This window comes from Ovis aries, chromosome 7 (assembly GCF_016772045.2).
Source record: "Ovis aries strain OAR_USU_Benz2616 breed Rambouillet chromosome 7, ARS-UI_Ramb_v3.0, whole genome shotgun sequence".
Lineage (NCBI taxonomy): Eukaryota > Metazoa > Chordata > Mammalia > Artiodactyla > Bovidae > Ovis > Ovis aries.
Window position 1 is genome coordinate 83,365,480 of NC_056060.1, and position 26,035 is coordinate 83,391,514.

The window sequence follows — 26,035 nt, forward strand, 5'->3', positions numbered from 1 at the left end:
GTGGCTCAGTGGTGAAGAAACTGGCTGCTAATGCAAGAGATGCAGGTTTGATCCCTGGGTGGGGAAGATCCCCTGGCAAAGGAACTGGCTACCCAATCCAGTATTCTTGCCTGGAGAAGCCTGGTGGGGCTACAGTCCATGGGGTCGCAAAAGAGTTGGACACGGCTGAGCATGCTGGAACACCACTCTTAGCTGAATCTCTCCTTCATCCTTTGGGACCCAGCAAGTATTCAAAAATTACTAATCTCAAAAACTCAAGTCAGACACATAAAGCTCTAAGTTGTGGCATCCAGCCTGAAACTCAAGGGTTCTAGCCCCCTGTGGACATCCGAGAGCTCTTTACATCCGAATGTACTGACAGAACGAAGACTAAGGAATCCACATTCCAAAAAAAAGTTATACACCTGAGTCTCAATTTTTTACCCCGCCCGGTATGCAGTGCAGAACTATTCTGGAAGTTCCCTTCTCTGGCACTTAAGCTTCAAAGTCCTCTTCACTGATCACAGAGAACTGTGATAAATGTTTACGTAGTGATCTTTTCTTTCTCGCTTGCCTCCACTGCAGCCTGTACTGATCTCAGCTGACAGGAAAAACTACCCCGTCCGTTGCAGCAGGGAAGCAATGACGTCACGACTATAATTGACTGACCCCGTTTTTTCGGGCTTCGCAGACCACGGAGCCACAAAGGCCGAGAGGGAATGAGTGGGAGGCGGGAGAGTGCAGATCCTACCCTTCCAGAGCCAAGCCCTGCGCCACCAGCTTGGCCCGCGCAGGCCTGAGGCCACCGGGCGGGAACCCTCTTCGGCGCTACAGTCGCGGGGCTGGGAGGCAAGCGAGTGGGTGTGTGCGTGGGGGCGGCCAAACTTCCTGTCCCGCGCTCGAACTGCTTCCGGCAGGAGCCGGAAGACGCTCTGTGTGGACAGAATCCGGGACCGACTGACGGACGGACTGCTGCCCGGGGCTGGAAGGTGAGTTCTGAGGTGGTCCCGACCATACCCGCTCGGCTGGGTGGTCTCCGAGAGGGAGGAAGTCAGTGCCGGCTTCTCGGGGGCGCGGGCCGAGTTTTGTCCCCGGAGAGGACCGGGAAACCGCCCCCGGGGCACCCCACCCGGATCTGGAGCGGCGGGTCTGAAGCCCTACGGCTTCGGCTTTTCTCCTCGAGGGCTTCTGGGGCCGGTGTTTCGGCTCCTTTAGTTGGTTTGGGGGCCAGGGATATGGGGACAAGACCGACCTGAGAAAGCTAGAGTCAGCGAGTGCCCGGGGCGGGGGCTCCCAGACAGCACCCGCAAGTGAGGCCCGCCCGCCAACCTTGGGGCCCTTCACTAGGCCGTTGTAGTCGGGGAACAATGATGCCAGGGTGACTCTGCCCTGGATATTTCAGCCCCAGATCTACTCTCTTCTTCCATATGTCCACTTTCTGGGACTAGAAGAAGAAAGACTGCCGACTCGGAGGGGCTGGGCCGCCGGCTTCTCTTTCGCGTGTCATTTGAAGGCGAGGGTGTGGGGCTGTGAGTGCTTACCGCCTGTATTCGTTTCGCTGGTTGTATTTATCCTCTGAAGTCTCTTCGGAGAAAAGAATTCAATTAGTTTATTAAAGTTTATCCCCCTTGCTCGTGAGACTCTGAAATGCACTTAGGATTCATTTGAAAGTTAAATATTATTAACTTGGAAGTTAAGAATTTGTACTTCCTCCTCATTTTGACCCAAGGGTCGACGCAGCATATTTGTAAAGAGGATGAAAGAAATATTTTAAAATAAAACCAGGGGCATTTTGTTATTGTTAGGGAGTGAAAAATTCCACCGTCTTCGTATGAGATAGTGAGGTCAACTAAGCTCAAAAGATTTAGGTTCTAGTCTTTAAATTTTTGCGTCTAAGTAGAGGTCTCGTTTTCTGCAAATTACTTAATCTTTAGCTTTGACACCCCCACCCACACCCCCTGTAAATGAAGGTTACCTATTCATTCAGCAAATATTTCTTAAATGCTTAGTTTGTGCAAGCACCGTGCTGAGTTAGTGGGAGGATGAATAAATTCAGTGAACCTTAACTAGTGAGAAAAACATGCTGAAAGACAACTAACTCCCAAAGCAGGGTGAGATAATTGTTAAAGAGAGGTTAAACTGTGTTGTGACAACACCAGGGAAGGATAGATTTGTTTTGACTGGAGGGAAAAGATGAGTCTTCATGGAGGATGGCATATGAGTTAGATTTTGAAGACAGGAAAGGATTTCAAAGATCACAGCTGGATTGCAGCGTTTATTACTGGAGGGTCTTATTACTGAAGAACTATCCCAAGGGAAAGATCTTGAACACTGAAATAGGTTGGAGTGTTCATTTAGTAGCCAGTTCAGTGTGTACTGGAGAAAAGGATTCATTGAGTATAGTGGATGCTTTAACTGAAAGTGTATTTGAGGACATACTGTTGAATATTTAAAATGCCATGCTTAGGGATTTGACTGTTAATTCTGAGGCACTGAACTTTGGGCAAGGGAAGTGACATAAACTCTGTGTTTTGGAAAGATAACTCGAGTGGCTGCATAAAAGATGGATTGGAAAGGGGAATTTTAAGGGTAAGGTGGCCAGTTAGAAGCTTGTTTTCATGTTGGAGTTGAAAGATAATGAAAAACCTAAACAGTGCATTTTGGTAGGAATAAATTTGGAGGAATCAGAACCACTGGGATTATTTAGATTTGGAGGATGAGAGAGATTGTTCAAGACCTAGAGTTTGTAGCTGAGTGGGAGGAACGTTGGGCGATAACTGAAATGGATAATACGGGAAGAAGAACAGGTTTGGTGGGGAAGATGACAGTCTGGATTTTGGACATTGTTAAAATTGAGATAAACATCCACTTGGGGATACCTAGCAAGCAGTTAGAAATAGTTTGGAGTTCAGAGAGAGGTTAGTAATAGCAACAAAAATTTGGTTATCATTTGTGGTGTCGTTCATTTAATATGCAAATGTTTATTTAGTGCCTACTAGCTGCTTACAGAGAAGCTTGCATAAAAGCCCTGAAAGCTCATAGAAAAGACAGTCTCGGAGCTTCATAGTATCAAAAATGACTCTTGGAGACTTAAATTCCTTATGAATTACATACAGTACTCTGCCAGGCACCAGGTGATGGGTTCTGGGTGCTAGGAGATAAAGTAGTGAACAAGACAGACAAGTTCTTGTCCTTGTTTATGGAGCTTACAATTTGTAAACAAGCTTGCCCTTTTTTATGACAGCTAGACAAAAAGTGAATACTATATAAAAACAAAGGAATTAGAAATTGTGATGGGTGCTGTAATGGAGACAGTAGGGATAGATAGAGAGTAAAACTGGGGTTATGGGGAACCTTCCTGGGATAAAGTGATCAGGCATACATAACCTTTTTATGTGAGTTGATGGCTGAATAGAGCCCTGAAGAATGAAAAAACAGCTAACCAATAGAAGAGAAAGCATTCCTGGGTAGAGGAAATGACACGTGCAAATCACTGTCGTAGGAAAGAGGTAAACGTGTTCAAGGAACTAAGGGAGAGGCATTTGGTGGAGCTTGGTGAGTAAGTAATAGAGAACAACTCTGGAATGTCTTTGGAGAGGCAGGAATGGATCATGTAGGTCCTTATAGGCCTGGATAAGGATTTTGGATATTTTCCAGATATATTGGGAAGCCACATGAAGAAAATGTGAAAATTCATAGTTTAAGATGATATTGAATGATGCGAAGAGAACAGAATGAAGGGAGGCAAAGAATAGAAGCAGGGAGACCAGTTAGGAGGCAGTAACGGTACTTTAAGGCAAGAGTTGGCCTGGAGTAGAGTAGAGGCAGTAGAAGTAGGTGGGTTAGAGATAGACTCAAGTCCAGACTTGTAGCTGGACTGCATACTGGGAGCAAAGGAAAGAAGTTATAAAAGTAACTTCTAAATGGGGTGAATGATGGCCTTCCCTTGAGTGTCGAGGGTTGTGGTCAGAGGGGCTGGCAGAGGACAATGGGAAACAGGGTTGGAAGAGAATTCATTTTGAATATGTTAAATTTGAGATATTATAACATCAGGTAGAGATGTCAAATAAGCAATTATATGTACAAGTTTGTAGCTCAGAGGAGATATCTAGGCTATAGGTTAAAATTTTGGAGACCATGTCATTTAAAGCCATGTGTTCACACTAGGAAGAGAATATAATGTAGTAAGAGAAGAGGGCCTGCAAACTCCTGAGGAACATTAGTATTTAGAAGGTGAGTGGAGGAAGAATATAGGAGTTATCAGAGAAGACTGGAGGAGTGGCCAATGAGGTAGGATTAAAATGAGAATCTTAGAGGCAAAAGAGAGTAAGTAAAGTGTTTGTGGAAGGAGGCAATGCTTCTAAGGGAAAATATCAGTTCTGACTCTGATTGCAAGTGACCAATTTACTTGAGGAGAAGAGGAATTTATAACAAGGATGTGGGCAGCTCACAGGATCAAAGGAAATGCTGAAGGCCCTGGCTTTGAAAAGGACAGAAATCTGAGCATCCCCAGGGGAAGACTGATGATTGCAGTACTGGAATGAACAGGTTGCTATAGCAGTTTTCACCTTTTAGTTAGTTACTTCTTTTAGAGTTCATGTTCTAAGTTAAAGTATCTGATGAACAAATCAGTTGACTGCCCAACAGTTGATTAAGATAGGAAAGAACACCTTATTCTACAGTCCCACCAAGAATGTATACAGAGAGGGAGGGGTAGATCCCCAAACAAAATGTGGATCCTGTCACCTAAACAGGGGCAATGAATGTGGAACAATCAAAAATAATAGTTGTCCTTTGCAAAGTTTAAGTAAGATGAAAACAGTAAAGTATCCATTGAATTTGGCAGCATGAAGATCATTGGCTTTAAATTTGTCTCTGAAGGATTGCAGAGAAATGGGGAGGTGACTGGAATAAAAATCAGGGCCATAGGAATGGGGCACCCCAGAACATCCCAGGAAGAGAAGAAGGAAGGCCCAGGATGAACGTTACAGTTTCTGAAATTCATTCTGGCTTCACCATTCTGTGTTCTTGATGTCTTTGATCAGTCCTCATTACCACTTTATCATTAACATTTAGTTAACTCTCATGCTATATCTTATACTAGATATGATATTAAAAAGTTACTTGATTTTTCTGTTTCTTTACCATTTTATACCAAAACTTCAACTGCTCTTTTATAAACTTTAAACTTTGGTCTTTGTAATTCATTAGCATTAGTAGAATTTTTTGTTTTTTAAGTATTACTGAGTATTGTTCCCTTCTGTATCTGTGGTCAGCCACAGGTAGAAGTGGAGGGAGCTAAGAAGCAGATTGGCACGTGGGGAGAGAGATTACGCCTCTCCGTTGAACTTTTGTGCTTTATTTTAACTTTTGTGAGGAGTAACCAGTTGAGGGAGCACAGTGTTTTGCAGTTTCTTCTGTTTTTTCTCACCCTCTCTCCCTCTTACCCTTCTTTACCAAACCGAGTTAAGGTCAAGGCTTTTTCTGCCTCCCTCAGGAGGATAAGAACAACACTGGTATTCTGGGCTTTGTATTCTAGAGTGGAATCACATTGCTTTTTGGAGGCTGGCACAATGATGTTCTGTTTCTTTTGTGATGCAGAGTATTAAAAGCCCCTGGTCATCTTTCCTTTTGGAATACATGCCCTTCTGTATGGCAGTCAGGACTGAGGCAGGAGACCTGTATCAGCTGTGTTCCCTAATTGCTTGATTAGTTTACTTTGGTCTGGTTTTCCCTCCCAGGATTTCTCCATGTAGCCTGCATTGGTTTTAGGCCATATCTACTCTGGGAAATGGTGTTACCACTAATTCCTGTCTAGCATATGAGAGTTCTTCACTGAGGTGTGGGACCAAAAACAGGTTAATTATAAAGACATTTTGTGTTTCTTTGCTGATTGGTGCCTAGTGTGTAGTATTTTCCTTTGCAGACGTTTAGGGAAGTTTGAAACCACTAGACCATTCAGGTATGACCTAAATCAAATCCCTTATGATTATACAGTAGAAGTGAGAAATAGATTTAAGGGCCTAGATCTGATAGAGTACTTGATAAACTATGAATCGAGATTCATGACATTGTACAGGAGACAGGGATCAAGAACATCCCCATGGAAAAGAAATGCAAAAAAGTAAAATGGCTGTCTGAGGAGGCCTTACAAATAGCTGTGAAAAGAAGAGAAGCAAAAAGCAAAGGAGAAAAGTTTAAAAGATATTCCCATTTGAATGCAGAGTTCCAAAGAATAGCAAGGAGAGATAAGAAAGCCTTCCTCAGTGATCAGTGCAAAGAAATAGAGGAAAACAACAGAATGGGAAAGACTAGAGATCTCTTCAAGAAAATGAGAGATACCAAGGGAACATTTCATGCAAAGATGGGCTCGATAAAGGACAGAAATGGTATGGACCCAACAGAAGCAGAAGATATTAAGAAGAGGTGGCAAGAATACACAGAAGAACAGTACAGAAAAGATCTTTAAGACCCAGATAATCACGATGGTGTGATCACTCACTTAGAGCCAGACATCCTGGAATGTGAAGTCAAGGGGGCCTTAGGAAGCATCACTATGAACAAAGGTAGTGGAGGTGATGGAATTCCAGTTGAGCTGTTTCAAATCATGGAAGATGATGCTGTGAAAGTGCTGCCCTCAATATGCCAGCAAATTTGGAAAACTCAGCAATGGCCACAGGACTGGAAAAGGTCAGTTTTCATTCCAATCCCAAAGAAAGGCAATGCCAAAGAATGCTCAAACTACTGCACAATTGCACTCATCTCACCCACTAGTGAAGTAATGCTCAAAATTCTCCAAGCCAGGCTTCAGCAATACATGAACTGTGAACTTCCAGATGTTCAAGCTGGTTTTAGAAAAACCAAGGGAACCAGAGATCAAATTGCCAACATCTGCTGGATCACAGAAAAAGCAAGAGAGTTCCAGTAAAACATCTATTTCTGCTTTATTGACTATGCCAAAGCCTTTGTGTGGATCACAAGAAACTGTGGGAAATTCTTCAAGAGATGGAAATATCAGACCACCTGACCTGCCTCTTGAGAAATCTGTATGCAGGTCAGGAAGCAACAGGTAGAATTGGACATGGAACAACAGACTGGTTTCAAATAGGAAAAGGAGTACGTCAAGGCTGTATATTGTCACCCTGCTTATTTAGCTTATATGCAGAGTACCTCATGAGAAACGCTGGACTAGAAGAAACACAAGCTGGAATCAAGATTGTCAGGAGAAATATCAATAACCTCAGATATGCAGATGACACCACCCTTATGGCAGAAAGTGAAGAGGAACTAAAAAGCCTGTTGATGAAAGTTAAAGAGGAGAGTGAAAAAGTTGGCTTAAAGCTTAACATTCAGAAAACGAAGATCGTGGCATCTGGTGCCATCACTTCATGGCAAATAGATGGGGAAAGAGTGGAAACAGTGTCAGACTTTATTTTTTGGGGCTCCAAAATCACTGCAGATGGTGATTGCAGCCATGAAATTTAAAGATGCTTACTCCTTGGAAGGAAAGTTATGACCAACCTAGATAGCATATTCAAAAGCAGAGACATTATTTTGCCAACAAAGGTCCGTCTAGTCAAGGCTGTTGTTTTTCCAGTAGTCATGTATGGATGTGAGAGTTGGACTGTGAAGAAAGCTGAGCGCCGAAGAATTGATGCTTTTGAACTGTGGTGTTGGAGAAGACTCTTGAGAGTCCCTTGGACTGCAAGGAGATCCAACCAGTCCATTCTGAAGGAGATCAGCCCTGCGATTTCTTTGGAAAGAATGATGCTAAAGCTGAAACTCCAGTACTTTGGCCACCTCATGCAAAGAGTTGACTCATTGGAAAAAACTGTGATGCTGGGAGGGATTGAGGGCAGGAGGAAAAGGGGACGGCAGAGGATGAGACGGCTGGATGGCATCACCGACTTGATGGACGTGAGTTCTAGTGGACTCCGGGAGTTGGTGATGAACAGGCAGGCCTGGCGTGCTGCGATTCATGGGGTCTCAAAGAGTTGGACACGACTGAGCAACTGAACTGAACTGAAAGGATTTGATAGATTTGCTTGTTTCTTAAGCATTTATGTAAAACTTTGCTTCTGAAGAATTTTATCATTATTTCTGTTAACTGATACGTAAGTAAGTTTAGGGTATATCTATTTCATTTGGGTATTTCAGAGGAGTTTCCTAGGGCCAAGAAGATGAGTAGCTTGCCCAGGTCTCAGCCAGAGAAACAGAGGCAGAATTTATGTTCCTGCTTTAGACACCTTGGATTTTTAATTAAAAACACCTCAACTTTTTTTTTATTAAACTTAGCTTCTTAGTATTAATACATAATTTGCTGGATGATGTTAAGTGTACTGTAGAAAAAGAATACAGTTTATCAAACTTCAGTTCCTAGGATTTATTTGGCTAAAAGCAGAGGGAAAGTTGTTCTCCATATGGTCCTGATCATAGAGATTGCTGTTGTCCTTAATCTACTTTGCTGTTGTTAGAAGTTCTCTCACTACTTGTTCCCAGAACATTTCAGAGCTTCTTAGGTTTTTTGCTTTGGTTTGTGCAAAAGTTTGTGTTGCTTGCATTCTTTTTAACTCTTAGGCTTACTATAGGATAATATATTCAGTAATAACAGTGGCAGAATCAATGAATGGGCTTCTAAAAATACAGTATGTGCCAGACCAAGATTATTTTCTTTAAGCAGTATGCTTTGATGGCCATAGGGAACCATAGAGGTAGTAAAATTTAGTTGTTACCCAAGATAGAGGGCAAAAGGGTCTGAAAAGTACTATTAGACCAATCCTTGGGTTTCTGAGATCAGTTTGTTTTGTTATAAACTCTTTATCCAGAGCCAAGATTCTTGGATGTATGTATTTTTGGAAAATACGATTTGATGTGCCTGGCCTTTGTTGCTGACAATTAAGTGCCATTATCTCTTTTATTATTTATGATACTAAATTAGTAATTTTTCTGTTCAAAAAGAAATAAGAATATAGATTTTACCAGTCCACCAGGTAAAGGTAGAAAATAAGAATGAACAAATAATTGTCCACATTAAAGGATGTTGCTGCTACTGCTGCTAAGTCGCTTCAGTCGTATCCGACTCTGTGCGACCCCATAGACAGCAGCCCACCAGGCTCCTCCATCCCTGCGATTCTCCAGGCAAGAACACTGGAGTGGGTTGCCGTTTCCTTCTCCAAGGATGTTGAGTGATCCTTTAATCACAGGATACTACTTGGTGCTGCATGTCTAATCTCGTATCTTAATTAACAGCATAAGAAATCCTGAGAAGAAATTTCCTCTGAGACCCATAATTATCCTGAGAATAGCTTCTCTTTGAGTAGAGCTATGCCTTTCACTCTGCATGCATGCTAACTCACTTCTGTTGTGTCTTACTGTTTGTGATCCTATGGAATGTAGCCCACCAGACTCCTCTGTCCATGGGATTCCCCAGGCAAGAATACTGGAGTGAGTTGCCTTTCACTCTAGTGTCAAGTAAATTGCATTTGAAGGAAAAACACTGGACACTCCCCCCACCTCACACTTGTAAATTATTTTTATTGTAATTACTCTAAATGTATTCAAACAAAAAGCTAAGTAATCCTTGTCCCTCCTATATTGAACCTGATGGCCCTTAACTATAAAATCAAAACAAATTTACAGATAATTCAGTAATAGCAATGATAAGGTCAGTGGAATTTTAAAAATATATATGCTGAAGCAAGATTGTTTTCTTAAGCAATCTCATGTATTTTGATGGCCATGTATTAAGTAGGTAGGAACCAGATATTTAGTACAATTTAGGTTGTCATTGTTATGTCCATTGTTATAACGGATTTATATTTTTATTTGTAAGTTGTTGTTTAGTCTCTAAGCCATGTCCAACTTTTGCGATCCCGTGGACTGTAGCCCACCAGGCTCCTCTGTCCATGGGATTTCCCAAGCAAGAATACTGGAATGGGTTGCCATTTCTTCCTCCAGGGGATCCTCCCGACCCAGGGATTGAAACTGCATCTCCTGCATTGGCAGGTGGATTCTTTACTCTGAGCCACCAGGGAAGCCCTTATGAGTAAGTATATAGATGTTAACCACAGTAAAACCTAAGAAAATCCAAATTAAATTAAAATTCATATTATGTGGTAGAGATGTTGTTTTACTGAAATGAAATAATATTGAGCATAATACTTGATGCTGGGAAAGATTGAAGACAGGAGGAGAAGGGGACGACAGAGGATGAGATGGTTGGATGGCATCACCAACTCGATGGACATGAGTTTGAGTAAGGTCCGGGAATTGGTGATGGACAGGGAGTCCTGGTGTGCTGCAGTCCGTGGGGTTGCAAAGAGTCGGACACAACTGAGTGACTAAACTGAACTAAATATTGAACTGAATAGTGGAAAGATTTAGCTTTGGATTCACTAATATACATAATCTACGACTATATTTTAGCTTTAATAATAGCAGTGTAGAGAATAGCATACAAGGTAGTGTTTATAATGTGAAGGCATTGTGAAGCAGTTTATGATAATCAGATCTCATATTCATCTAAAACTGACCAGAAGTCCTTGAACGCCAATTTCAGTGAGGTATTATTTGGTAACTTATTAGAGTTAGAGTTGCCTTATTCAGAAGAAAATAACACAGAATGGAAGGAAAATTGATGCAGATCTTTTAGCTGGTAAGAGACTTGTATCTGGAATATGTAAAAAATTCTTACAACTCAATAATAAAAAGACAACTAAATTTAAACATGGGCCAATGATCTGAATAAGCATTTCTCCAAAAATGATGTACAAATGGCATATAAGTACATGGAAAGATGCTCAACGTTATTAGCCATCAGGTTATGCAGCTCAAAACTGCAATGAATTACCACTTCATACCTACTAGGATGGCTGTCTTTAAAAAGATGTAATTTTAAAAAGTGAGGATAGGGAGAAATTGGATACCTCATGCACTACTGGTGGGATTGTAAAGTGGTGCGGCCACTTTGGAAGATAGCCTGGTAATTCTTCAAGAGGGTAAAACACAGTTACTGTATCATCTTATCAGTTCTGTTCTTAAACGTATACCCAAAAGAATAAAAACATGTTCACACAAAATTTTTCCATATGAATCTTCATAGCAACATTATTGATGATAGCCAAATTGGAAAACAACCTAAATGACCATCAACTGAAAAATGGATGAATAAAACGTATAATATATCCATCCATTAGAATAATGTAAAAAGAAATTAAGTACTGATACATTCTGTAACACGGGTTAACATTGGAAACATTATGCTAAGTGAAAGCAACCAAGCACAAAAGATTACATGTATGATTCCATTTATATGAAATATTCAGAATAGGTGAATCCATAGAGACAAAAAATAGATTAGTGGTTGCCTAGGCTTGGTCAGGGGAAGTTTGGGGAGGAAATGGGGAGGGATTACTAATGGGTTTTCTTTGAGGGGTGATGAAATTGTTGTAAAATTGATCATGGTTATGGTCATATAACTGAATATACTAAAAAGATTAGTTGTACTCTTGGAGTGAATTGTATGATATGTGAATTACCTCTCAGTGAAGCTGTTATATAAAAAACATTTGAATTGTGCTTGAAATCTCTTAAATGGGTAATTTGAATTGGGACTAGAAATAGCTCAATGTACATAGCAGGTTGCTGTGTTAAAGATGAGATCCATCCAGTACACTTGATAAGGTACTGAGTGCTCCAGTACAGATTCTTTTGAGGTCATCTGCCTGTTGTATTGCAACCTACTTGTCTTTCTTTTATTTATACAGCAAACATACAAACCACAAACTGGGCAACAAATTGTATGGTAGAACTCAGTTGTTGTTCAGTCGCTCAATTGTGTCCAACTCTTTGCAACCCCATGGACTACAGCACGCCAGGCTTCCCTGTCCATTGCCAGCTCCCGGAATTTACTCAAACTCATGTCCATTGAGTCAGTGATGCCATTCAACCATCTCATCCTGTCGCCCCTTCTCCTTCTGCCCTCAGTCTTCTCCAACATCAGGGTCTTTTCCAGTGAGTTGGCTTTTTGCATCAGGTGGCCAAAGTATTAGAGCTTCAGCTTCAGCATCAGTCCTTCCAGTGAATATTCAGGATTGATTTCCTTTAGGATTGACTGGTTTGATCTTGCTGTTCAAGGGACTCTCAAGAGTCTTCTCTAGCACCACAGTTCAAAAGCATCAGTGCTTCTGCACTCAGCCTTTTTTATTGTCCAGCTCTCACATTCATACATGACTACTGGAAAAACACAGAACTCAGTTATAATATGGATACTAATTTGTTCCAGAAAATGCATAGGTGTTAATTTTTTTAAAATTATCATTGAAATGAAAACACTAAAATGAAATGTCACAGATAACCATGAACCCTTGAGAAATGGTGATCTAGAGATGGCTCTTAAACTATAAGAGAGGTGGCAGCTCCCTTCTCTAAATTATTATAACAGATTTGTAAAATTGTCTAAAATCTAGTATATCTGATTTTCCCCCCTTGTTTGGTATACATATTCATATGCTTAATTTAAAAAAATTTTTCATTTGTAAGGATATTAGAAATGGAGCCAGTACCATCAGTTTCTAAGAAAACTAACAAATATAAAGGACAGTAAATAGTTGTCTAGGTTCTTAGAGATTTTACAATCCTAAAATCTTAAAGTTGGAGGAACCCTAAGGATAACCTAAGCAAACATTTGATAATTTCTTGGCTTCTGGAAATGAGCTGAGATTGGGGAAAAGGAATTCTTAAATCCTGAAGATTCAAGACCGGACCTAGAGGGATTTAATTACTACTTTTGCTAACTTGCTCTAGGTGGGAATGCTGGCTCTGCAGCTTAATAATTTGGACAAATAATTGTACTAAACCTTGGTTCCTTCTTCTGTGAAAAGAGAGATTGGTAAACTACATTGAGCAGTTATAGTGTTCAAGTGAGAAAAACATGGAAAGGGAAAAGTCAGATTTATGACACTTAATTTTATGTGATAAACGTAAAGCAAGCCTTTTCATTTACATTTTATAAGTTTTTTTTATGATGAAAATGAAGATTTCTGGAAGCCAGCAATGGGAAGAGGACTGAACCAACAGGGCAATAAACATTTATTTACGTACTTCTAAATGCCTTTTTTTGTAGAGTAACTCTTTCTTGTTCTGACTTTCCATTCTACCTTGGTATGTATTGAAAACTCCCATCCTTGATATATTTTATACTATATGCTTACTTTGTATATAATAGTGCTCCCAATTTTAGCAAAAATTGTACAAAATAAAGCAGACTTATTTGCCAAAATCTGAAAGAAATGTTAAGTTTTAAGGAAATAAGAATTTAGAGGATGGGAGATAAGATGGCACAATAGAAGGACCTTGAGTTCACCCCCTCTCATGAACACACCAAAATCACAACTCACTGCTGAACAATCATCAGTGAAAAAGACTGGAACCTACCAAAAAGATATTTTACATCCAAAGACAAGGAAGAAGCCACAAGACGATAGGAGAGGCACACTCTTGATATAATCAAATCCCATACTCCCCAGGACAGCAGCCCACAAACTGGAGAATAACTATATTGCAGAAGTTCTCCCACAGGAGTAAGAGTTCTGAGCTCCAAGTTAGGCTACCCATCCTGGGGATCGGGGATCTGGCATCTGAAGGGGGAGCACCTGGAGCATTAGGGTCTTCATTTCTGGAGCTCCACAGGACTGAGGGAAACAAGAGACTCCACTCTTGGAGGGTGCATATAAGGTCTCACATGCACCAGAACCTAGGACAGAAGCAGTGACTTCTTAGGAACCTGGACCAGACCTACCTGTTGGTCTTGGAGGGTCTCTTTGGGAAGCGGGCAATGACTGCAGCTGACCCTGAGGAGGTCAACACTGTTGGCAGAGATACAGGGGCATATTCATCTGTGTGAACTCTTGCTGGTAGCTGACACCTTGCTTGGGTCATTACCACCAAGACCTGGCCCCACCCAACAGCCTGTCGTCCTGGGATACCTCATGCCAAGCAGCAGGGCAGGAACACAGGCCCACGTATCAGCAGATAGGAAGACTTCCTGATCCCACAGCCACCTTGCCCCTTGACTCAGCCCTGCCCACCAGGTAGACACCAGTTCAGTTCAGTCTCTCAGTTGTGTCCAGCTCTTTGTGACCCCATGAATCGCAGCACACTAGGCCTCCCTGTCCATCACCAACTCCCAGAGTTCACTCAGACTCGCGTCCATTGAGTCAGTGATGCCATCCAGCCATCTCATCCTCTGTCATCCCCTTCTCCTCCTGCCCCTATTCCCTCCCAGCATCAGAGTCTTTTCCAGTGAGTTAATTCTTCTCATGAAGTGGCCAAAGTACTGGAGTTTCAGCTTTAGCATCATTCCTTCCAAAGAAATCGCAGGGCTGATCTCCTTCAGAATGGACTGGTTGGATCTCCTTGCAGTCCAAGGGACTCTCAAGAGTCTTCTCCAACACCACAGTTCAAAAGCATCAATTCTTCGGCGCTCAGCCTTCTTCACAGTCCAACTCTCACATCCATACATGACCACAGGAAAAACCATAGCCTTGACTAGACGGACCTTAGTCGGCAAAGTAATGTCTCTGCTTTTGAATATGCTATCTAGGTTGGTCATAACTTTTCTTCCAAGGAGTAAGCGTTTTTTAATTTCATGGCATAATCACCATCTGCAGTGATTTTGGAGCCCCCAAAAACAAAGTCTGACCCTGTTTCCACTGTTTCCCCATCTGTTTCCCATGAAGTGATGGGACCAGATGCCATGATCTTCGTTTTTTGAATGTTGAGCTTTAAGCCAACTTTTTCACTCTCCTCTTTCACTTTCATCAAGAGGCTTTTTAGTTCCTCTTCACTTTCTGCCATGAAGGGTGGTATCATCTGCATATCTGAGGTTATTGATATTTCTCCCAGCAGTCTTGATTCTAGCTTGTGTTTCTTCCTGTCCAGCGTTTCTCATGATGTACTCTGCATATAAGTTAAATAAGCAGGGTGACACCAGAAGCAAGAAAACCACAACCCCGCAGTCTGTGGAACTGAGTCTGCAAATACTTATCAGAACCTGCTCTGGGACCAGATGGGTGCTGGCCCTCGGGTGACAAGAGGAGAGTGTACTGCTGGGACACAGAGGACATCCTCTGCAAAGGGCCACTTTTCCAAGTGGCCTACCACATACACAAAAATTCAAACAAATTTAGACAAAATGAGATGGCAAAAATTATGTTCCAGACAGAGGAACAAGATGAAACCCCCAAACATCAACTAAGTGAAGTGGAAAAAGGAAGCAGTCTGCCCAAGAAAGAGTTTAGAGTAATGGCTGTAAAGATAGTGGAAGACCTCAGGGAAAGAATAGATGCACAGAGTGAGAAGTTACAAGAAGTTTTTAACAGAGTTAGAAAATATAAAGACCAGCCAGACAGAGTTGTAGAAGACAATAACTGAAATGAAAATTACACTAGAAGGAAATCTGTAGCAGAATAAATGAGGCGGGATGGATCAGGGAGCTGGAAGAAAGAGTGGTGGAAATCACTGCTGCAGAACAGAAAAAAAGAATGAAAAAAAAATGAGGCTAGTTTTAAGAGACCTTTGGGACAACATCTGACACACTAACATTCCCATTATAGGGGTCCCAGAAGGAGAAGAGAGAAAGGGCCTGAGAAAATACCTGAAGAGATAATAGCTGAAAACTTCCTAACAGGAAAGGAAGCAGTCACCCTAGTCCAGGAAGTGCAAAGAGTCTCATACAGGATTAACCCAAGGAGGAAGATGCCAAGACACATAGTAATCAAAATGACAAAAAGTAAAGGTAAACAAAATATTAAAAGCAAGGGCTAAGCAACAAATAACATACAAAGGAACTCCCACAATGTTATCAGCTGATTTTTCGGTAGAAACTCTGCTGGTCAGAAGGGAGTGGCATGATACATATTAAGTGAATAAAAGGAAGAAACTGCAAACGAGAATCCTCTACCCAGCAAGGTTCTTGTTCAGATTTGATGGAGAAATCAAACTTTATAGGCAAGCAAAAGCTAACGTGATTCATCACCACCAAACCAGGCTACACCAAACGCTAAAGAAACTTCTCTAGGTGGAAAAGAAAGAGCCACAACTAGAAAAAAGAAAATTACGAAATACGAAAGCTCACTCGTAGAGGCAAACATCCAGTAATGGTAGGAAATCATCTACACACAGACTAGTAGGGAAGTTAAAAAAGAAGTTATCCGTATCCACAATAAGCAGTTAAGGGATACACAAAACAATTAGAAGTAAAAATATGATATCAAAACCAGTAATCGTGAGAGGAGGAGAGTAAAAATGCAGGATATCTAAAATGCATTTGAAATTAAGATAACGGAATCGTGTGTGTGTGTGTCTGTGTGTGTAGAGAGAGAGAGAGACTACTATACCAAAACCTCATGGTAGGGACTTTCTTGGTGGTCAGTTGGTTGAGAATCTGCCTTCCAAAGCAGAGGATGCAGGTTTGATCACTGGTCCAAGAACTGAGATCCCACAAGCTGTGACACAGCTAAGCCACGTGCTACAACTAGAGAAAGCAAAATGAAAACAAAACAAACCTCATGGTAATCGCACACCAAAAATCTATAATAGATAAATATACACAAAAAATGAAAAAGAAATCCAGACACAACACTGAAGATAGTCATGAAGAAAGTAAGAATTTAAGTGGGGGAAACAGCTTCATGAGGGTCCCAAGAGTTCTGTTTTTTTGGGAAACACTGTTCAGATTTTGACTGTATAACAATCTTTTATACAAAATTGAGAAATTAAGAAAAATGTTACACCAGCCTACCACCACCCACCCAGTACAGTGACTATCATGGCTGTATGAATTTCCTTTTACTTTTTCCTGTGCATGTCGTAACTGGTTTTAATGACAGCAAATGTATCATTTTGTATTTTGTTTTTGTAATTTAATGTCATTAACATTTTTTGTTGTTGCTTTGTTTTGATAACTTTTTAAGTGACAGTGTCATACCATATTCAGCCATTACTTAAATGAATATATATGTGTATTTATATGTTGCTTATAGTGTTATTTATTATCACAGATGATAAGGTGAAATTCTTTGGGCATACAGCTTTTTCCATATTTGAAACCTTTGCTTATTTTTTATTTTAAAATTTATTTTATTGAAGAATAGTTGATTTACAGTGTTGTGTTTCTGCTGTACAGCATAATGACTCGTTATATATATATATATATAACACATATATGTATATATATATGTATATATATGAACACACGTGTTCATATTCTTTTCCACTGTGGTTTATTGAAAACAGTTTTGTGCTATACAGTAGGACCTTGTTGTTTATCCATTCTATATATAATCATTTGCATCTGCTAATCCCAATCCATTTCTCCCCTACCTACCTCCCCCTTGGCAACCACAAGTCTGTTCTCTGTGTTCCTAGAATAGATTCTTAGTAGAAATTCTACGTCGAAGTATGACTTTTTATGGGTTTTTGATACATGTTGGGCTTGTTCTATTTTAAAACAAGTGTTTGGGGCTGAATTCTTTACTTGCTGTTGTGATTTGGGGGTATATAAAGAAGTGGCTTTGTTTTTTTAGCTACATTTTCCTGCTGCTCTGGAGTCCCTCTCTCTTGTTTTTCCTTTTTTAGGCGACATTGATTACCCAGCCAGCACAGCATCTTACAGGAAAAGCATATCACTTCCTAGAGGAATACGAGCACAACAGGAAGGTGTCATTGACTCTGAATTAAGATTTTAACCTGTCCCCTGAACAGCTACAGAATTTGGAAGCTGAATCAATGTTATCAGATGAGTTAGAATCCAAACCAGAGGTGAGCCCAGACAACTGGTTTCTTTTTCTTTCGGTGGGCTGTGTTAGAGAGTTTGTTCTTAGTTCAAGAGTTAGCAAACGTTTTCTGTAATGGGCCAGGTAGTAAATATTTTAAGTTTTGTAGGTCATATGGTTTTGGTTATAAATACTAGTTTGTTATTTTTCTGTTACTAATTACTTTCTCAAAAATTTAAAACTTCAGTTCTTACCTTTTATGACTTTTTATATTTGTTAGTTTTGGGGCTTCCCTTGTGGTTCAGCTGGTAAAGAATCCGCCTGCAATGTGGAAGACTTGGGTTTGATCCCTGGGTTGGGAAGATCCCCTGGAGAAGGGAAAGGCTACCCACTCCAGTATTCTGGCGTGGAGAATTCCATGGACTGTATTGTCCATGGGGTCGCAAAGAGTTGGACATGGCTAGGAGGCTTTCACTTTCACATTTGTTATTTAAATAAGTATAAATTATTATACATTTAGATAATATAATGATAAAATTTATTTTTTATATGGCATATGTATGTACACATATGTAAATCTTTACTACCGCAAACCATGTTAATTAATTTTGTATAAATATAATTATATTGGTTATATAATTGTATATATTAATGTTTTTTTATGTGATTAAGGGATTTAAACAATTTTTATTCATTTTTCTCATTCTAATTTTAGAATATTTGTGTTGTTTAATAGAAAGATAGCTAAATTTGGAATCATGTTACCTAAGTATGAATGTGACCTTGGACTAGTGACTTAGTGTCTTCATCTTGATTTATTACCTTTAAAATACATGCAGTTTTACTGAGTTCAGTGAGGATTAAAAGAGCCAATACACAGAAAAGTGCTTTATAAGGTATATTATAATCATACACATTGTTGCAGTTGAATTTGTAATAGCCACCATTTATAATTATAATTATTTTTATCATTTCTCTGTTTTGTGAAAGGTTATTACTTTCCATATCATTCAATTTTTGTCTAGAATAGAACATTTGATAAAAATAACATTTTGTAGTTAATCTGATTTTTCTATGAATAAGGTGGATAGTAGTGAGTAATCAAGACTTAATTATCAATACATAGTCTCCTTTTGGTAAATTCAGAAGTTTAGATATATTTCTGACAACCTGTATTATTTGTTGTCTCCACATCCCCACCTTCCCCTCCAGCTCCTGGTACAGTTTGTTCAGAATACGTCCATCCCCCTAGGACAGGGGTTAGTAGAATCAGAAGCTAAAGACATTACTTGCTTGTCCCTACTTCCAGTGACTGACGCCTCAGAATGCAGTCGGCTAATGTTACCAGGTAAAAATTAGTGCCATCAAAGATGAGATAAACAAGACTTAAAAGAACTTAGCCTGCTCTGTGGTACTGGTGGAATGGGATAACTGACTTTATAACTGACTGTAAACTATGGAAACTATAAAAATTAGAGGAGTCATGGCGAAAGGCAACCATGGGAGTCATAAGTGCATTGGTAGTTTATTTGTTTAATTTTTTGGCTGTGCAGTGCAGCCTGTGGTATCTTAGTTCCCCAACCAGGAATTGAACCTGGGTCCTCAGCGTTGAGAGCATGGTGTCCTAACCACTGGACTGTCAATTACCTGCACCGATAGTTTAAGTCATAAGAACAGATATGAACACCCATAGAGTGAGAGTGAGAAGAAAAGGAGGCCAAGACAGAACCGCATGGAACTTAAGGTACCTATTCAAGGTACAGGGTGAGGCAGGAGAGCCTGTGGAGGAGGGAATAAAGAGAGGCTAGAGCAACAGGAGGAATACTGGTGTGAAGTGCAGGCATAGAACCCAAGGGAATGGTCAAGTTGACAAATGCTTCTAACAGGCTAGTGATATAGGGACCATCCCAATAAGATAGGCTTCCCTCATAGCTCCATTGGTAAAGAATCTACCTGTAGTGCAGAAGACCCGGGTTCAATTCCTGGGTCGGGAACATACCCTGGAGAAGGAAATGGCAACCCACTCCAATATTCTTGCCTGGAGAATTATATGGACAGAGGAGCCTGGCAGGCTACAGTCCATGGAGTCACAAGAGTCGGACTAAACCACCACCAGTGCCATAGGATCGGTGAAGTCATTATTGCCCTAGGCAGGACATGTTCCTTGGAGAGGGAATGGAAAGCCAGGCTGTAGCAGGTTAAGATACCACTGCAAGGATGAGTCTAGTTGAGGAAGTATACTTTCTAAAAGTTATCTTGCTGTGGGAAGGAAAAAGAGAAGGACATAAAGGAGATTAAAAAGTTAACTTTTAAGATTTGAAATATTAGAGGGTGGTTTTGTGTTAAGGGGAAAGAGCCCATTAGAGAAGCCATGAACAGAAAGAGTGGGTAATTGATAAGGAGGCTCCAGGAGAGGTAGGAGGAAGTAGTAGAATGCTGAGCATGGGTAGTGAGATTAGCTTTGTATGAAAAGAAGGAGATCCCATCACTTGACTACCAGCGAGGAAAGTATTATTTTTGGATGCAGTGAATTCTTTATTTTCTGGAAATTAAAATATTTAAAATTTGGAATATTAATGTTAAATCAGGTGAGGGTCATCTGTTACGACAACTTATTTGTTATAAAATCTTTTGGTTACTGTCCTCTAGTGGTGTTCTTTTCTCTCTGTTTTTTTTTTTTTTCCTCTCTGATTTTTGAAATGACTTAAGGGCAGATATATTCAACCAGTGTTGATTTAAAGTGTTTCTATCTAGCTCCTATCTTTCCCACATCTTCTGTCTCTCAACTCGCATTTTTCTACTGGTATGTTGGTAGTCTTTCCAAATCCTTGTGGATTTTCAATATGTGAAAATTTCCATGTGCTAATAAGTGTTGCTCTTCATGAGGATTTCCCCCCTAATTTTCTCTCCTAATTTTAATTTATTGGATAAATATTTTTTAACAATAATGAAGTGAAAACAGAAACAAGAGCATCCATATTCTTTTCTACATTACCTTCTTTTAGTTTTAACTTTGATTTAAAATATTTTAGACAGCTAGATATAGATAATAGCAAAGGAAAACCCAAGTACTCACCTCCTAGCTCATGAAACATATTATTAGAAACACAAACATATCTGTGCATACCTCGCTAACCTCATTCCCCTCCCTCCTAAATATGTGTGGATATATAACCTACATATTTTTAGTTGGGATATGTGCTAGACACAGAAAAGCACAAAACTATATGGATATACATTTTGAAGAGTTATTAAGGAAGGAGATACCACCACCCAGTCAAGAAGGAGAACATTGTCAGGTTTCAGGCCTTCCATGGGTTTCTCCTTGATAAAGAAAACCTCTGTTCTTCCATATTTCACCACTGTCCTCAATTTTTTAACAATTAATTTTTTGTTTTCTAAGTCCTGGAGAAGGGAAAGGCTACCCACTCCAGTATTCTGACCTAGAGAATCCCATGGACTGAATAATCCGTCGGGTCACAGAGTTGGACATGACTGAGCAACTTTCACTTCACTTTACTTTCTAAGTTTAATCCCCCAAGTCTCATTCCAGAAAATAAAGAATTCATTGCATCCCAAAATAATACTTTCCTTGCTAAGTCAAGTGGACTTTAAATGAGTGGAATCATATGAATGTATCTTGTTGTACCTTTCTTCTTTTACTCTATATTTGTGAGATTCATCCTTGTGCATAGCTGTGGTTTGTTTGGTTTCATTGCTGTATACTGTTCTATGAGTATACCACAACTTATTGATCCATGCCACTGTTGATGAATATATAGCTATTTTCCAGCATCATATTATGACAAACAGTGCTGCTATGAACTGTAAGAACAGGCTTTTTCTCTGTGTGTGGTAAAATATCTATAGAATAAAACTTACCATTTAACCAATTCAGTGGCATTAAGTTCATTTACTTTGCTGTGCAACTTCATTAGGCTTTACAATGGCAGTGCTGTGCCTAGGCTTCTACTTTATTCCTGTAATCTTATCGGTTATCTCCTTCAAAAAAGAGAAAAATGTAACCTGCATTCTATGAGGATGAATGAAACCCCTGAAAACATTGGATGCTTTAGCATAGTAGTGTAATTCCGCATTATGTTACAATTAGAATCTTTGGAAATTCATCCCCTCCCCTAGAATAAAGCTCTAGAAGCAAGTCTTCTGAATTATTTCTTTACATCTGGTATAAATCCAGAACCCTCATGAAACATGTTGATGATTCTATAGTTTTAATTGTGTTGTAGGCTGTGATTTTTCCCTTAATGACTCACCAGACCTCTCAAATACATGTTATAAAAATTAAAAAGTGACAACTTTTCCCAAGAAAAACAGTTTAAAATTTAAATCCTATTCTTGAGTTAATATTTACTTTGCCTCAAAAAGACAAAGGTCTATAATGTCCAGATGTGGATGGTTTTTTTATTAGTTACTGCCAACCGCCAGAGGAGTCTGCCCCTCACATTTTGATTGATGTCCTTCAGAGCTTTAGCTGCCTTTCACACTCTCTTCTTTTCTCAGGCAGATTTTACATTCATAAAATGAAAATGCTATCTGCTCCTATAAGGGTGTTAGTTTCTAAGTGATGTTACAAGGGTGTTAGGTACTGTGTATCAAAATGGTGAACTCCTTGGAGATAGCTACTACATAAAGCTGTGGTATTTTCCCTTTACTAGATGATACTCCAAGTCATACGAACTCCTCCAAGGAGGTTCCTTCCTCGGCTGTGTTGAGAAGCCTTCAGGTGAATGTGGGTCCAGACGGAGAAGAGACGAGGGCTCAGACTGTACAGAAGTCTCCAGAGTTTTTGTCCACTCCAGAGTCCCCTAGCTTGTTGCAAGATCTACAGCCAAGTGATAGCACTTCTTTTATTCTTCTTAACCTAACAAGAGCAGGTATTCTTTATTTTCTTCTGACCTGTACTCATGCTTAAGAGAAAAACTTGGAGGTGGGGCGGGAGGGTGGGGAGGAATAATTAGTCATACTTAAAATGGAAAGAAGCTATTATTATTTTGGAGAATTGGTGTAGTTTGGTGATCGGTTGAACATATAGAGGAAAAAGGCAGACTCTAAGATGACTTAACATTTTCTTGTTTGAGGGAGTTAAGTGGTATGTTTAGCTAGATGGTGCACACAAGAATAGGAACGGGGGAGAATGATTTTTGCCTGTTGATGTTGAGATTTCAGAGGAACACTTAGGAGGAGAGTTAGAAATAGGAATCCAGAGTTCTAGAGAGGTGTGGTATGAAATAAGTAGTTTTTAGTGCTTACCAGCATTTGGGAGGTATATGAAACAAAGCATGAATTCTTTGATTCAGGAGTAGTCTGGAGCATAAACAGAAATGAGGGCACATCTGGGACCCTGAAAAAAATTTTAAGGGAGTGATAGAAGAATGAGAAGGAGCCAGTAGAGAGAGATCAAGAAAACTGAATGAGAATGATGTGGGGGAAGCCACATTTAATATCTTTTCTTCTGTAAATCATACCAAATACTACAAATTGGGCCAGGGAGATGAGGACTGGGAAGTGTATGTCTGGTGAACTTAACAAGAGCAGTTGTTACTGAGGTAGGAGAGATGGAACCTAGAGTTAAAAGAGGTGGGGAGTGGACAGCAGGTGAGAAAGTAGATACATAAGTTAGAAGTTAAGAAACTTCAAGAAACATGACTTTGAAGGAATAGGTGAGAAGGTGATATTTAGAGTCGTACTTGAGATTTTCTATAAAAAAGAAAAATGTGGGAGAGGTTTGAGCTTAGACAGATTGAAAGGCTGAAAGGGAAGCTGTAAGGTGGCCACTAAGGAGGAATGGGTTTGAAGGTGGAGAGGAGATAACTAAAAGATAGGATTGGATCCTAGAGGTAAGGGTTAGCCGGGTTGCTAGGAAACATACTTTGCCTCTGAAACAGGAGGAGGTAAGATAAAGACTAGTCTCTCAGCTGGGAGTAGAGAGTTGATAACCTAATCTTGGATGAGAACAGAAGCTTAAGGTGAGACGTGAAAGTCTGGAATAGCTGATTCAGGACATGGAGAGTTTCTGAGCCAGGGTCAATCAAAGGGATTACTTGATGGTTAACTTGCATATATCCTCTTGTTTCTTCCAGGTCTGGGCTCTTCAGCCGAACACTTGGTATTTGTACAAGATGAGGCAGAGGATTCAGGGAATGATTTCCTCTCCAGTGAGAGCACAGACAGTAGCATTCCCTGGTTCCTCCGGGTTCAGGAGTTGGCCCATGACAGTTTGATTGCTGCTACTCGGGCACAGCTAGCAAAGAATGCAAAAACCAGCAGCAATGGTGAGACCCCTGTGTTATTTTCCTTTCCAGTATTCTATTCAGAGATTTTGGTAAGACAATGGCTATCTTTTGAGTTACATATAATCCAGATTACTTTATTGATGAGAGCAGAAGGCTAGAAATGTGTAAATTGCTTATCTTATTTTCTATAAAATAATTCAGCCATGACAGGTTCGTATGCAGAATCAACTAACAATTGTCAGCTTTAAATAATGTTACTGAAGCCTTTTTAACGGAAAAAATTTTTTCACAGATCTTGGTGTTATCTTCAGTTAATTTTGTACTATTCTTTATACTTAAGAGATTTTATACCATTATGAAATCAAATGGCTTTATCAATAGACATAAAACTATAAAACATAAAAATGAAATTAATATTAAATCAGTGTGGCAGATGGCAGTGTTTCACTGAAACTAAATTGTTGTTCATGGCAGTTTAGCAGTTATCAGCTACCATAGTGCTGCTTTTGGGGGCAGGCAGGGCAGGGAGGGTGGAGCCAGTTCATCAGAAGACTTCTGAATATCCAAATAGGGTATAGTGTGGATTTTCTTGAGTTCAGCATGCCTATACTGTTTACTCTGGGCCACTTTTTCTCTAGTAATTTTCAAAGTGTGGTCGCTAGGTCATCTGCATCACCAGTGGTTTAGAAATGCACGTTATCAGGTCTCATCTTATTGAATCAGAAACATTTTTAGTTTTTAGTAAGCCCTCATTATAGTTATGATGCATGTTAAAGCTTCAGGACCATGGCTCTATTCAAGCCACTCCTAAACCACTGCAAACCCTTTGCCATAATGTTTTTTGTATTAGATCTGCCTCTGCATTTTCTCATTCACCTGTGACAGTTAAGGTAAGACAACAGATGGTTGAGGTAAGGTACCTACTGTCATTACCACAAACATGATCACTTTCATCTAAGTTGAAATACAGAAATATTTTAATTTTGTATGTGGTACTGTATATCAGGAGTCAGCAAAGGGCCAAATAACCACCTGTTTTATAAAGTTTTATTGGAACACAGGCATACCTGTTAGTTACAGATTATCTATGGCTGCTACTATGGCAAAGTTGAGTAGCTGTGACAGAAACCGTATGGCCTCAAACCCCATAATATCGTCTGTCTGGCCCTTTACAGAAAAAGTTTACTGATTCCTGCTCTATACAATACTACTTTCACTGAAAATTTTATCCCAAATCCGAAGACCTTACCCACATAACTGTAGAGTCTTTGAAGTGTTTACAGTGTTCTTCACTATGTACAATATAAGGTGTATTGAATTTCTTTGTCTCTCTTGCTCTTTTGTTTGGGGTAGTGTGCAAAACCAGGTCATAGGACAGTTCCGCAAACAGTGCTTTGTTTTCAAAAACAAAGTAGTTTAGAGAGTACTTCTTTGGGAATCTTTTTAATGATTTAAATACAAGGCAACTCACTCTTCTCTGAAGGAGTCTTTCCCCCATATTTTATGATTTCAGAATTGAATGCACGAAGCCCTAACTGTCACTGGTTTAAATCTCTGGATTAACATGGGTTTTTACCGACCTTTTGTTAGAAGTTAATTAGCTGGAGTTCTGGAGTTACTGGAAAATTTTCTTCATGGTATATGCATTTGTGTGATGTCTGAAATTTACCCATGTTTTGATTAAGCAAACAAAAAAACTGTGGGACAGTATTTAAAAAAAAGTTAATATTAACTAGCAAAAGTCATCTTAGGTTCTGCTCCAACCTGGGAGCAGTTAGTTCTATAGTTAGCATTTGGTGAAGTACAGTAAGGAAAATGTAAGATGGGAAGAAAATAAGATTAATAGATGGGAAAGATACTGCCTTTGATCAACTGTCAGTTTCCAGGAAGTATGGTAGGTATAACATATTATCCTACTCTTGGGTTTTGACAGGGGAAATATGGAAATATAAATCTTACTCCTGAGGTATTTGTAATGGAAAGATAAACTCCATATTTTTATAACAGAATTAAGTGGTTGTGAATGTA

At 39.8% G+C, this 26,035-nt stretch overlaps 1 protein-coding gene across 5 annotated transcripts in view; it reads left to right on the forward strand.

Moving 5' to 3' along the window:
* The first annotated feature begins 913 nt into the window (after positions 1–913).
* ZNF410 (zinc finger protein 410) overlaps positions 914–26,035 on the forward strand; it is a 42,824-nt gene continuing 17,702 nt past the window's right edge. For 3 of the 5 annotated variants that reach the window (XM_004010780.5, XM_004010781.5, XM_060418297.1), the window contains exons 1-5: positions 914–968; positions 17,617–17,799; positions 18,966–19,101; positions 22,430–22,648; positions 23,855–24,046. In XM_004010780.5, the coding sequence (XP_004010829.1) occupies positions 17,767–17,799; positions 18,966–19,101; positions 22,430–22,648; positions 23,855–24,046 (580 nt within the window). In that variant the 5' untranslated portion in view covers positions 914–968; positions 17,617–17,766. Of the gene's footprint in view, positions 969–9,936; positions 10,025–17,616; positions 17,800–18,965; positions 19,102–22,429; positions 22,649–23,854; positions 24,047–26,035 lie in introns of all 5 variants that reach the window. The other 2 variants (XM_060418295.1, XM_060418296.1) reach the window with 1 other exon arrangement.